Consider the following 14,223-nt stretch of genomic DNA (forward strand, 5'->3'; position numbering starts at 1 on the left):
CTGCGTTCTTCATTGGATTCTCCACATGAAGCCATGGGAGTCTGTTGAGTGCCTGAACGTCTGGAAGATAATTGATTTATTGCTTGCTTCAGTTGATGAAGGGTTGCAATAAATTATTTTACTGATTTTTCGATGCGAACCTGTGATTCTTGGCTTGATTGATATGGACATGGTGCATAGGAGAGTAGTGGTTCTTGGGAGTAATTGGATTGGCGTTGGAGTGGATAAGGATCACGTGGTAGTGAATGGCGAAAAGAGACTTGTGAGTGTGGTGGTTCGAAGTTATGTCGAGGGGATGGTTTCTGAGCACAGGGTGGGGCTTGTTGGTAGCTATAAGGTGGTCCACCAAATCTATCAGTTGGGCATGCATTGTAAAATGGTCTTTGTCCATGATATCTAGGAGGGTGTTGTTGCCTAAAAGGGTGATCAAATCCTTGTGGCTCAATCCATCTTTGATTGCTTAGACCTTGATGCATAGTCCTGTTATAGCTTCCATTCCTTGCGAAAAACTGAAGATTGATGGTTTAGAAGTTATAGTAAACTCTCGTTGTAGGTATAGTTACTAAACCAAGCAATCAACCTTTCTTACAAACATTTTGGTTGTCACAAGTAACAAACCCCTAAATAAATTGATAACCAAAGTATTTAAACCTCGGGTCATCTTCTCAAGGAATTGCAAGTAAAATAAATAAATGACTGTAAAATAAACTCTTGGCAAGATATGAAAATTCAGAAGTCCTATCCTAGTTGCTCCTATGAGAATGGAAGTTAATCCCACTTAGTTAACCTTTGTGTAAGCAAGGGAAAGTCAAGTGAACTAATTGGTTAGATTTCCCAAGTCCTAGCCAAATCCTAAGGAAAGACTAGAGTTAGTGGAATTCCAGTTAATTAGCCGACATAACAATCAATCATGAGTAGTTGGTAACTCAAGAGCTTCCAGTTAATCAATTAAAGCCAATAATAAAAAAGCCAAATGAAAAGTCATAAATCTGGAGCAATCAAACTACGTTTAAACATAAATTTAAGTCCTGACATGGAAAAATTCATAAATCAAATGGGCAACATAAGTAATTAACAGATAAAAGTATTAGAGTATCTCAAAGTAGAAGAGAAGTCAAAATAAAGGAATATTGAACCTGATATGAAGATGAGATAAATCCTAATTTCTAAAAATCCTAATCCTAAATTAAATTCTAATCCTAATCCTAAGAGAGAGGAGAGAGCCTCTCTCACTAAAAACTACATCTAAAACTTAAAATTGTGAATTATGAAAGCATCATGAGTCTCTGCATGTTCCCTGACTTTAATCTGTGTTTCTGGGCCGAAAACTGGGTTGAAATCCGGCCCAGAATCTCTGCCAGTGATTTTTGTAATTCTGCAGATCGCGCACGTCACGCGGACGCATCATTCACGCGAACGCGTCATTCGGGGTTTTTCTTTTCCATGCGGGCGCGTCATCCATGCCTCCACGTCACTTCTGCTTTTCCAATCCACGCGTCCGTGTCACTCATGCGGCCGCGTCACTGCGAATTCCTTTCTTCCACGCGGTCGTGTTGCTGACGCGTACGCGTTACTTCTCGCTGGTCATCTCCTCAATTTCTTGTGTTCCTTCCATTTTTCAAGCTTCCTTCCCAATCTCTCACTCATTTATGCCCTATAAAGCCTGAAACACTTAACACACAGATCAAGACATCGAAAGGTAATAAGAGAGGATTAAGATTAGCTAAATTAAGACCAAAGAAGCATGTTTTCAATCATGTAATAATTTTAGGAAGGAAATATAAATGCATGCTAATTGTATGAATAAGTGGGTAAAGACCATGATAAAACCACACAATTAAACACATTGTAAACCATAAAATAGTGGTTTATCAGTCGTCTCAACTGCATCCGAACACCTGGGCCTCTATCCGCTGTTTTGAGATGGTTTGTGAGTTTTTAAAGCTACCGACCTCAGCGGAGGTCTTCTTATTTCTTTTTGTCCTGACGAACCCTTCTAAAGAGGGGAGAGCCAAGAAGGGATTCATGTCGTTTTGTTCGGCCCAGAGTCGAAGGATCTTTGGTCTGTTCGAGGACTCCTACCATGGCTTCAAAAATAAGTATTTCAATGTTCGCCCCGCCATAGGTCGGCACCCCTTCTGGCTAACTCTGGAGGGGGAACGCCGCATCCCGACCTACTGGAGTTTTGGGGCGGGGGCTAACGCGTCCACGAAGGTGACGTACAAAGGATTGTCCCCAGAAAACCAAAATATTGCCGACGTGTTGTTGGTCGTGTTAAGGAAGAACCACGTCAATCCCCACCTCTTGATGGGGGGATCCTGAGATGGGCAAAGCCTACATTTGTGAGTTACCGGGTGGTCGTCGACCCCCACCTTCTCTTGTTTATCTTTGTTTTATCCTGGTTTTAACTGGTGTTTTTGTTTTGGCTTTGCAGTGTCCATGGCTGCCGACCAAGTTGGCCTTGACAATTTGATGTCTAAATTTCTCCTCGAAGACGACGAGGATAGCTCCACCACTCCACCCGTCGATCTTTCTTTTGCTCTTGGTTCTGAGGTTCAATCCCGTCCTCCCCAGGGGGAAGTTACTGGGACTAGCTCTAACCTGGTTCCTCCGTCGGATGGGGCCTCGGGAGAAGGGATGGGCCCAGAGGTCGCCATCGTTGAAAATCCTCGAACGAGGAAGCCGACTTCTTCCCCAGAAGGAGCTCTTACTGTCATGGAGAAGAACTTTGACGCTAGCTTCTTCATTGATGCTCAACTTCTCCCGGGAACCGAGGAGTTTTTTGATGGTGGGGACCTTGCTTGTCAGGCTAAGTTGGTATACCGCACTCTGCTCCAGGCTACCGCGATTACGAGGAACGCGGAGCCTGTTCTAGCGGTTCCCGAAACCTGGAGGATAAGCTTCAAGGAGCTATTAAGTCAGTGGAGAAGATGAAGGCAATAGTGACTACGTTGAAGGCCTAGCTGGCCACTTCGAAGGAGAAGCTGACGACTTCTGATGGGGCGGTTGCCCGGCTTTCTGAGCGTGAGCTCTCCTTGGAAGGCCAGGTTTCTACTACACAGGCTCAGGTGGTTGAGTTGGAGAAGGAACTGGCTGCTTCGGTGGCCTCGGCTGACACAGCCAAGGCCGCGGTTGCTGCCCTAAAAAAGAAGAATAAAGAGTCTGTGAAGGAGGCCTGGGATGCTATCATGGCCTCCGACAAAGCGATTAAGGCCCAGGTGAAGCTCCTAGCTCCCGAGTTTGATGTGTCTGTCGTGGGTGCCTTCAAGACCATCAAGGATGGGAAGATTGTCGACCTCTCTAAGAAATAAGTTATTTGTACTTTAACTCTTTATTTTTTGTTTGGTAGTTTGTAAGACAACTTTTGCCGTTCTACCGTTCTGACTTTTTGAAGTCGTCTTGGGGATTTTATGTGTAACTATTTAACTTTGAAACAATGTTATGACAAAAATGAAGCCGAGTCGTGGCTTTTTCGCTTAAGCGTCTGAAATCTGGCCTTATTTAGTAGCCGTTTGTTGTAGCGTTCACGACTTTGATGGTTCCCGGGGTGATTAGTCCCGGGATGCCGTGTTGTTATTGAATTGGTTAATTTAGAAGGCAAAGTACTTTACATAATTTAAATAGTGGATTAAAATATGAAACGAGAAAGGAACAATTAGTGGAAATTGAACACAATTATATCATGCTAAATTGTAATTCATGTAAACAACCAATGGAAGATAATGTGGACATAAAATAAAACGGGCCTTACTAAACTGGGACACTGCCTGTCCACTGGGTGTGCTTCAACTTCTAGGAGTAGAATCTTCCTTGGTTTCTTATGTTCCATGTTCTGGGAACTTTCATGCTGATGAGCGGATATTTTATACGCTTTTTGACATCATTTTCATATAGTTTTTATAACCGCTATAGAAAGCTGACTTCCAGAGCTTTCCAGAAATATATAATAATCCATACTTTTTTTTTTCAGATTTGAAGGCTCAAAACTGGCATCCAACGCCAGCTTCCTGCCTCCTTCCAGGCGTCCAGCGCCCAAAGAGCAGAGCCCAGCGTTCAAAGGCGCAGAGAGGACCCCCTAGCTGGCATTCCATGCCCAAGAGACCTCAATACACATGGATCTCATCAAAGCTTAGCCCAAACACTCACCAAGTGGGCCCAAAAGTGGATTTTAGCACTAAATAGACTGTTTTGCCCTTACTAGTCATCTGTTTAGTATTTAAGGGCCTATGTTTATGTAATTTGGATCATATTCAGCCATATTTTCATTTATTCCATTGTATTTTCTTATGATTATGCGTTTCTAAACCTCCTAAGTTAAGGGGAGGAGCCTTACTGAGTCCTATGAATTAACAAAAGTATTACTATTTCTCTTCGATCCGTGTTTGATTAACTCAAAGATGTATATTCGTTCTTCATCACTATGAATACGTTGAACTGGCATAAGGTTATCACATTCTACATGGGTTTAGAGTACGTCTTTCATCGGACAATGATGAACTACCAGCTTGAATATATGTCTCTCAGACGGCTAATCCGCGACTTCGTTTGGGGACTTCTCGAGACATCAGTTCAGCCAATTTCTGGGGAGATTTGGGTCTCTATGGTAGAGGCTAGAATCAGTATGAGCTTCACCCTCAATCAGAATGGATCTACACTAAACCTGGGGTTCAGATCTGGAGGAGTATTGGCAGCTGCTCAAACCAGTGTCAATCACATGCAGCCTGCCATTGAAGAAATCACTCACAAGCAAAGAAAACAGTACTACCAGATTTAATTCAGAAAGACCAAGAAACTCCAAGCCTTCAACATATCCCTATTGCTGATTCTAAAAGTCCTAATACAATTCCGTATCCAACAGTACCTTCTACCCTTTTCTTATATTCCTATTGATGTTTTCAAGGTGTAAATTACTCTTACAACTCCAAACAATCTTATGATCTGCCTGACTAAGACCTGCAAGATAACACAAGCTTGCTTCAAGCCACAATTCTCGTGGGATCGACCGTGACTCGCTTAGGTATTACTTGGATGACCCAGTGCACTTGCTGGTTCAGTTGTACGAAGCGTGGGGATTCATGCACCAAGTTTTTGGCGCTGTTGTAGGGGATTGTTGAATTTGGACAAACTGCCGGATTGTTTTGCTCCTTAGATCAGGTAAGTTTATTTTACATTATTTTAATTGAGTATTTTAACTTTTTGTTTTCTTCTAAATTTTCAAAAATCATTAAAAAGGTTTTCAAAAATAGTTTTCTTTTCTTTATTCAATTTATGTTCTTGTTGAATCTTTGATTTTTTCAAGATTATAACTTTGATTAAAGTGTTTTATTTTTATTTTTATTTTCTTCTTCCTCAAACTTTTGAAAAATTCAAAAACCTTTTTCTAAAAATATTTTATTTTCTTTGTTTAATTTTTGTGTTCTTTGTTTGAGTCACAGTGTTGTTGATGTTCTTGGTTTGAGTCATGCCTATTCATGCTCTTCAATTTTAAAATTTTTTAAAGCTTTTTCAAAAACCTTTTTATATAGTTTATTGTGGCATCCTCTGAATTGTCTTTGAGTCCTCTTTTCAAAAAAATTTTCAAAAATAATTTTTCTTTGCTTAAATGTTTTGTCAAGTGTTTAAGTTTGGTGTTCTTATTATGTTTTTTGTGTTCTTGTGAGTCTTCAAGGTGTTCTTGAGTCTTGCATGTGTTTTGATCTTAAAATTTTTAAGTTTGGTGTCCCTTTGTGTTTTCCTCCAAATTTTCGAAAATAAAGGGGTGCTAGATCTAAAAATTTTAAGTCTTGTGTCTTTTTTGTGTTTTTCTCTTTCATCATAAAATTCAAAAAATAAAAAATATCTTTTCCAACTAATTTTCCCCCCATAATTTTCAAATTTTTCCAAAAAATTCAGATTTTCAATTTTAAAATTTCATCTTATCTTATCTTAGTTGTCAAGTTTTCAAAAAATTAAATTTTTCAAAAAAAAAATCATATCTTTTTCAAAAAAAATCTTATCTTTTTCAAATTTCAAACTTTAAAATTAAATCTTTTTCAAAATCAAATTTTAAAATCTTATAATTTTAAAATATTTTTCAATTTTTTTTAATTTCTTATCTTATCTTTTTCTAATTTTAAATTTTAGTTTTTAAATCTTGTGTTATCTTATCTTCTATCTTATTTTAAAATTCAAAATCTTTTTAATTAATTGCTTATCTTCTCTCTCATCTTTTTCAAAACTACCTTACTAACTCTCTTCTCCTCCTAATTTTTGAAAATTCTTTTCTTCTTCTCTCTCTTCAATTTTTGAATTTTATAAATTAAAATTTTAAATTTCTTTTCATTAATTAATTGTAATTTTGGTTTAATTAAATAAATAAAATAAAAACAAAAAATATTTTAATTCTTATTCGATTCTTCTACTTCTCTTTCTTCTCCTACTCCTTCTATCTTCTCCCTTCTTCATCTTCTACCTTTCTCAATCATGAACCCAAGAAGGAATGAAGAGTTCAAGAGAACTCTGGGATCTTACACAAGTCCCAATGCTGACTTCTATGGCAGAAGTATCAGCATACCACAAATCAGAGCTAGTAGCTGTGAATTAAACCCTCAACGTATTATTCTGTTGCAGCAAAACTGCCAGTATTCTGTGTTTCCTCAGAAAAAACCTATAGAATTCCTGGCAGATTTCTTAAGAATTGCTAACATAGTACACAGTGAGGGAGTAGACCAAGGGGTCTACAGGTTATTACTCTTCCCTTTTGCTTTAAAGGATGAAGCAAAAAGGTGGTTGGATAACTAGCCTAAAGATAGGTTAAAAACTTGAAAACAGTTATTGGACAAGTTTTTAAACCAGTTTTTCCCTCCAAGAAAGGTGACCCAGCTGAGACTGGACATCTAAGGCTTCAAACAAGGAGAAGGTAAATCTCTTTATGATGTCTGGGAGAGACCTAAGAGGATGCTAAGAAAATGTCCCACTTAAATATTTCCAGAATGGGTACAATTGGACATCTTCTACTATGGGATTTTAGACATGGACAAAATTTCTTTGCACCACTCTGCTGGTGGTTTTATACACATGAGAAAGACCATATGAGAGGCTCAAGAGCTTATTGAGACAGTTGCCACTAATCATCATCTGTACTCATCGCCTGAGATCTCTATAAAAGAAGAGGTTAAGGCAGTAGTTGCTGAACCTAACTCTCCAGAGCAGGATGGACCATTGACTCAGCAACTGCATGCCCTTGCCTAACAAATGCTGAAACTGCAAGAGGTTCTGAGAGAAACTCAGGCTTCTAACAGAAATGTAGAAGCCCAATTGAGTCAAACAAGACAATAGTTATCTAAGCAGATAACAGATGAGTGCCAGGCTATCCAACTGAGGAGTGGAAAAACTTAAAAAAACCATCCTCAGTATAATAAAAACGAAAAGCCCATGGAGGACAACCAGAAAGGTATTGTTCCTGGCATTGAACACCAGAAACAGGCAGAGACTGGGCATTCAAACTCCCAGGAAGGTAACTCTACTGGCGTTGAACGCAAAGAAAAGGGAAAGATTGGGCATCCAAACGCCCAAGGGGATAGCAGCATGGGTGTTGAACGCCCATGCAAGGAAGGTTAGTCATTCATTGATAACAACCCTCCTAAGCTAGCTAATAACCCCCCTTCCAACTCACATGGCACTCGGCCTTCATCAACCAAAGTTGATGAATACAAGACTAAGATGCCATATCGTCAGAAACTCTGTCAAGAGGAAAGGGATAAACAGTTTGCCCACTTTGCAGAGTATCTCAGAACACTAGAGATAAAGATCCCTTTTGCAGAAGCTCTTGACAGATACCTTCTTATGCAAAGTTCATGAAGGACATTCTAAGTCATAAGAAGGATCGAAGAGAGACACAAACAGTCCTTCTCACTGAGGAATGTAGTGCAATCATTCAGAACAGCTTACCAGAGAAGTTTAAAGACCCTAGGAGCTTTATGATACCATGCACTCTAGATGATGCTTGTACAAGGACAGCTCTATGTGACCTTGGAGCAAGCATCAACCTAATACTTGCTTCTTTAATAAAGAAGCTCTGCTTGACCGAGGAAGTTAAACCAACTTGCATGTGCCTTCAACTTGCTGATGGGTCTATTAAGATACCATCAGGAGTAATAGAGGACATGATTGTCAAGGTTGGACCTTTTGCCTTTCCCACTGACTTTGTGGTATTGGACATAGAGGAACATAAGAGTGCATCTCTCATCCTAGGAAGACCTTTTCTAGTCATAGGACGAACCCTCATCGATGTTGAAAAAGGGGAAGTAACCCTAAGAGTCAATGAGAAAAAGTTCGTACTGAATGCTGTGAAGAGAAAAAGTTCGTACTGAATGCTGTGAAGGCTATGCAGCATCCAGACATTCCTGAGGAATGCCTAAGTATTTACATAATTGATTTCCTGGTTGAAGAAGTCAATATGGCCGAAAGCTCCAAGGACAGGCTTGATGATATCCTTGATGATACTCTGCCTAACTCAGAGGAACTTCTGGAAACCTATGAGAAAAAAGGAGAAGCCTCCTAACCTTGAGCTTAAGCTATTACCCCCTTCATTGAAATATGCATTTCTGGGAGAGGGAGACACCTATCATGTGATCATAAGCTTTACACTAGAGCCACAGAAAGAAAAGCACTAATCAAAGTGCTTAAAACACATAGGACCGCCGTTGGGTGGACTATCAGTGACCTCAAGGGCATTAGTCCTGCCCGATGCATGCATAAAATCCTGCTGGCGGATAATGCCAAACTAGTGGTACAATCACAGAGGCGATTTAATCCAGCCATGAAGGAAGTAGTGCAGAAGGAGGTCACTAAACTCTATAAGGCTGGGATTATTTATCCCATTTTTGACAGCCAATAGGTGAGTCCTGTCCAGGTTGTTCCTAAGAAGGGAGGAATAACAATGGTTCATAATGAAAAAAATGAACTGATCCCGAAAAGGACAGTTATAGGGTGGCGTATGTGCATTGATTACAGAAAACTCAATGACGCCACCGGGAAAGATCACTTTCCCTTACCCTTCATTGACCAAATGTTAGAAAGACTAGCAGGTCACGCTTTTTATTGTTTCCTGGATGGATATTCTGGATACATTCAAATAGCAGTAGATCTACAAGATCAAGAAAAGACGGCATTCACATGTCCTTCAGGCGTATTCGACTATAGACGAATGCCATTTGGCCTGTGCAATGCACCTGCCACATTTCAGAGATGCATGTTATCCATCTTCTCTGACATGGTAGAGAAGTTCCTTGAAGTATTCATGGATGACTTCTCTGTCTATGGAGACTAATTTGACTCCTGTCTTGATCATCTGACCCTGGTCCTAAAAATATGCCAAGAAACAAACCTAGTTTTAAACTAGGAGAAATGGCACTTCATGGTAACGGAAGACATTGTTCTTGGGCTTCGAATCTCAAGCAAAGGAATATAAGTGGATCAAGCTAAGGTAGAAGTGATCGAACGCTTACCTCCACCTACTAGTGTTAAGGCTATCAGAAGCTTCCTAGGACATGCAGGCTTCTACAGGCGGTTTATAAAAGATTTTTCTAAAATCGCCAAACTCCTGTGCAATCTCTTAGCCACTAATGTTCTATTCGTCTTTGACCAAGAATGCCTGCATGCCTTTAAAACTCTGAAGGCCAATCTTGTCAACGCTCCGATTATCTCTGCACCCAACTGGGATTTGCCATTCGAGCTTATGTGTGATTAAAGTGATCATGCAATTGGCGCAGTCCTAGGTCAGAGACATGACAAGCTTCTACATGTCATTTACTATGCTAGTCGTGTATTAAATGATGCGCAGAAAAATTACACTACTACAGAAAAGGAGCTACTTGCAGTGGTTTATGCCATTGACAAGTTTAGATCCTAACTAGTAGGATCTAAGGTCATTATTTATACTAACCATGCTGCTCTAAAAATATCTACTCACTAAGCAGGATTCTAAACCCAGACTTATAAGATGGATATTACTCTTGCAAGAGTTTGATATATAAATTAGAGACAGAAAGGGGGCAGAAAATCAGGTAGCTGATCACTTGTCCCGGATTGAGCCAGTAGCAGGGACTTATTCTTCCTCCACTGACATATCCAAATCCTTTCTAGATGAGCAACTCTATGCCATCCGAATAGTACCTTAGTTTGTAGACATTGCAAACTACAAGGCTATACGGTTCATTCCCAAAGAGTTTTCTAGGCAGCAAGCCCGGAAACTCGTGCATGATGCAAAATATTACCAATGGGATGAGCCATATCTCTTTAAGAGATGCTCGGATGGAATAATCCGACGCTGCGTGTCTGAAGTAGAGGCACGGAGAATTCTATGGCATTGCCATAGCTCTGACTATGGAGGACAATTTGGAGGTGAGTGGACAGCCACTAAGGTACTCCAAAGTGGCTTTTACTTGCCTACTCTCTTTAAAGATTCTAGAGAGTTCATTCGTAACTGTGATAGTTGCCAGAGGGCTGGCAACCTTCCTCATGGTCACAGAATGCCTCAACAAAGAATTTTAGAGATTGAGTTGTTTGACGTATGGGGGATAGATTTTATGGGATCATTTTCGCCCTCATACTCAAAACCTACATCCTTGTGGCAGAGGCAGTAGATTACTGATGACCGGAATTTACTCCCCATATAAAATGAATCTGTTCTTTGGCAAACACACCAAAATATTGTCAAGTAATAACCCACAGTGGAGTGGGGTTGAATCCACAGAGATTGATTGATTGAGCAATTTTAGTTAATGAGTGAATTTAGTTAAGCTAATCAATGTAGAGAATATGAGTGCTGAAAATTAAATAGCAAAAATGTAAATGACTTGAAAGTAAAGAAAGGCAATAAAGTGCAGAAAAGTAAATAGCAGAAATGTAAAGAACTGAATCATAAATGACTGAATTCTAAATGAAATATGGGTAATAGTAGAAATTAAAGCAAAGCTATAAAGAATAGGAAAGATAAGAATAGGGAAAATTCATTGGGATTAAGAGATGTTGCTCTCTTTGAATTGAATTCAGCTCATCTCATCTTCAATTATGCAACTCATTGACCTCTTGGCAATTATTGAACCCCAATTCCTTGGTGATTCAATCTCTCAAATCTTGATAATCAGCCAATTTCTTGGTCTAATTGCTCATAAAGAGAGATATGCTTGGTCCCTGATTATACCGCACATCCTCATAAATCCAAATAGTGGGCGGATTATATGTCACCATATCCAATCCCAAAATCCAGATCTACTCAAGTGTGAGAAGAGATTTCAAGCATGGTTTTATGTTTCATTTTCCAAGGTTCCCATGAAACCCATTTTGCATTCAACCACTTTTCGAAGATGATTGAACACTAGCATGAAGAACGAAGTTCCTTCTAGCAAATAAAAAAGAAGATGAAGAGAATAAAAAATTCACTATCATTAATCGATCAAGTACAATAGAGCTCCCTCTCCCAATGAGAGGGAGTTTAGCTACTCATAGCTTAGAGAAAAGTACAAGAGATGGAAGAGATGAAGTGAAGTGTAAAAGTAAAACTAAAACTAACTTGCCAATCCAACCCTATTTTTAGTACTTCTAGGGATTATTTATACTACTCCTATCACTAGAATTAAGAAAATACAAAAGAGAAAAGAAAATTACAGCTGGAAGAAAAAGGAAAAACTCATAAAATGTGGCCCATATGCTTGGCGTGTGGCTGGCGCTTGAGTGGCATGCCACGCCTGGCTTGCAAGTGGCATGCCTTCTCCATCAACCACCCTAGCGTGCCACGCCTTCAAACCCAAGTGGCACGCCCAGAATTTTTTTTCTTTGTATAGTTAGCCTGGCGTGCCACGCCTTTGAGCTCAAGTGGCACGCCCAGGCTCTTCCCTTTTGCTCTTGTTCTTTGGAACCTTGAACCAGCGTTGCACGTCTAGGTTTGGCGTGCCACGCCCATAGTATACACTCCATCCATCCTCCCTGGAAAATAATACTGGCATGCCACGCCCAATAGGTGGCGTGCCACGCCTTTGATAATGCTTCAATCTTCCTTTCTGGAAAACAACATTGGCGTGCCACGCCCTTTGATAGTGCATGAATGAGAAGTGATAGGCGTGCCATGCCCAGCATTCAAGTGGCACGCCCATAGTTATATTGCCCTGGCGTGCCACGCCTTAAGTCTCAAGTGGCACGCTTAGTCTTCTTCTCCCTTGGGTGCTAGAGCTAGCGTGCGACGCCTTCGATATCAAGTGGCACGCCCAAGTCATGAGCAAGGCTTGGGACCCAAGTGGCACGCCCAAGTCATGAGTAAGGCTGGCGTACCATGCCTTCGATATCAAGTGGCACGCCCAATGCTGAACTTTCAAGTCCCCCTTCTGGACCAATGAACTAGTGTGCCACGGCCCCTTTGTGGTCTTCAAACTTGATCTCTGGAAAGTATTGTTGGCGTGTCACGCCTGGTCCTAGCGTGCCACACCCATGTTAAAGCCCTTTTTGTCCTTTCGCTGGAGTTTATAACTAGCGTGCCATGCCTGGCCTTGGCGTGCCACGCCCTTTGTACTTCCTCTCCCTGGCGTGCCACGCCGATAGTGAGCTCCATGGACTTCTTCTCTGGAAAAGGATGCTGGCGTGCCGCGCCTTCGATATCAAGTGCCACACCCCCTTATAGTTCTTTCACTTTGCCTTCTGGAATTGTCAACTGGCGTGCCACGCCCCATTGCTGGCGTGCCACACCCATACTATTTGGTGGCGTTTGTACCAAGTGGCACGCCTAGCTTCACACGCCCAACTTCTTTTTCTTGATTCCTCTTTCCTTTGTTGCTCTTTTCACCTGAAATTCAACACAAACCCATTTCATAGCAATGTACCATATTATTCACCAATTACTTCATGAAATTGCATTGATTGAATTAGATTATGCTCTTTTTATGGTCTTTTTAGATAAGAGAAAGAGGTAGATGATGCATGTCATCACAACACCAAACTTAAATTTTGCTTGTCCCCAAGAAAATCAATGTGAGTTATTCTTTAATGGATTGAGACTTGACCTTAAAGAAATGCATTTATAACCAAGGATAGAGGCTAAGTATTAACTCATGTATGAACTTTATTGTTTTCATATCATATTGAATTCCTAGACTCTTGAGGATTCTTTTAAGTGCTTGCCTTAGGAGCCCTTTCTATTGATTGTCACCTTGAAGTAGCAAGAATTGTTATTTTTCTTTTGATTGTTCTTTTCTTTTCACTTTTCTTTTATTTCTATTTGATTGACCACGACTTTAGGTGTTTTGTCTCAAGACAACCCTTTAAATTAGGCTTTCAATTAGTGATGACATGTCATCATGTCATGTTTTTCTATGCTTTTTCATACAAGAAATTGATTATTTGTGCTTAAATATTGAATGCTTTTGTACTTAATTGGTATATTTCTTTGATCTTTTGATTTCATAATTTTGTAGGAAATAAGAAAAAAAAGAAACAAAAAAGCACAAAATAAGCTAAAAAGAAGAAAAGAGGAATTTTGTGGCACATTTTAAAATTGAAGCACATTTTGAAACCTTAGGCCACGCTTTTAAAAACGTGACCCATGACCATGGAGCCGTGGCATTTAATGATGCCTCATTGATTATTAAAGCATGCATGCATGAAAGTTTCATTACTAATGCCCATTTGGCAAATCAAGTTACGTTAATGCATAAAGTAAACATATGCATGCATTTGATTATTAATTGGCCGAAATGAATGCATGCACGAAGATTATTAAAGCCAATGAATTAAATGAATGAATGCTTTAACGTTACTTGCATTAGCATTATTAAAACCATACATTTCTAATGCAATTGGCTTTATTAATTAAAATGTAATGAAAGCATGCATGAAGCTTTAATTAATTATGCCAATTGGCAATTGATAGTGCCTTACATGCTTGCATTAGTTTCTACGATTAATGCATTAGCACTTTCAATAAAAGCATGCAATATAAAGCAATGAAGGGCTACGCTAAGTTTTCAAATCGAGCGCTACAAGGATGCTAAATTCACAAGGCATCAGCGCTCAATGCTGAGGAGCGCTAAGTTAACTAAGTTAGCTTTATCGGGCTCTCAGCAAAACAAAAACAAGGCATGACACTCACAAAGTGGCTTCAGCAAGGTTCGAACCCATGAAGAAAAGAAAAGCGCGCTACACCAAGGCAAACAACTAAAGGGCGCTGCGTTGGCTTTAATAACCGAGCGCTAT

General features: G+C 39.9%; 1 protein-coding gene across 1 annotated transcript; it reads left to right on the top strand.

Annotated features, from left to right (window-relative positions):
• Window positions 1–7,835: 7,835 nt before the first annotated feature.
• LOC107479751 (uncharacterized) lies at window positions 7,836–8,542 on the top strand. Its single transcript, XM_016099856.1, has 2 exons — window positions 7,836–8,156; window positions 8,363–8,542. The coding sequence occupies exons 1-2, from the start codon at window positions 7,836–7,838 to the stop codon at window positions 8,540–8,542; spliced, it is 501 nt and encodes a 166-aa protein (XP_015955342.1).
• The last annotated feature ends 5,681 nt before the right edge of the window (window positions 8,543–14,223 follow it).

This window comes from Arachis duranensis, chromosome 3 (assembly GCF_000817695.3).
Source record: "Arachis duranensis cultivar V14167 chromosome 3, aradu.V14167.gnm2.J7QH, whole genome shotgun sequence".
In the NCBI taxonomy this organism is placed as follows: Eukaryota; Viridiplantae; Streptophyta; class Magnoliopsida; order Fabales; family Fabaceae; genus Arachis; species Arachis duranensis.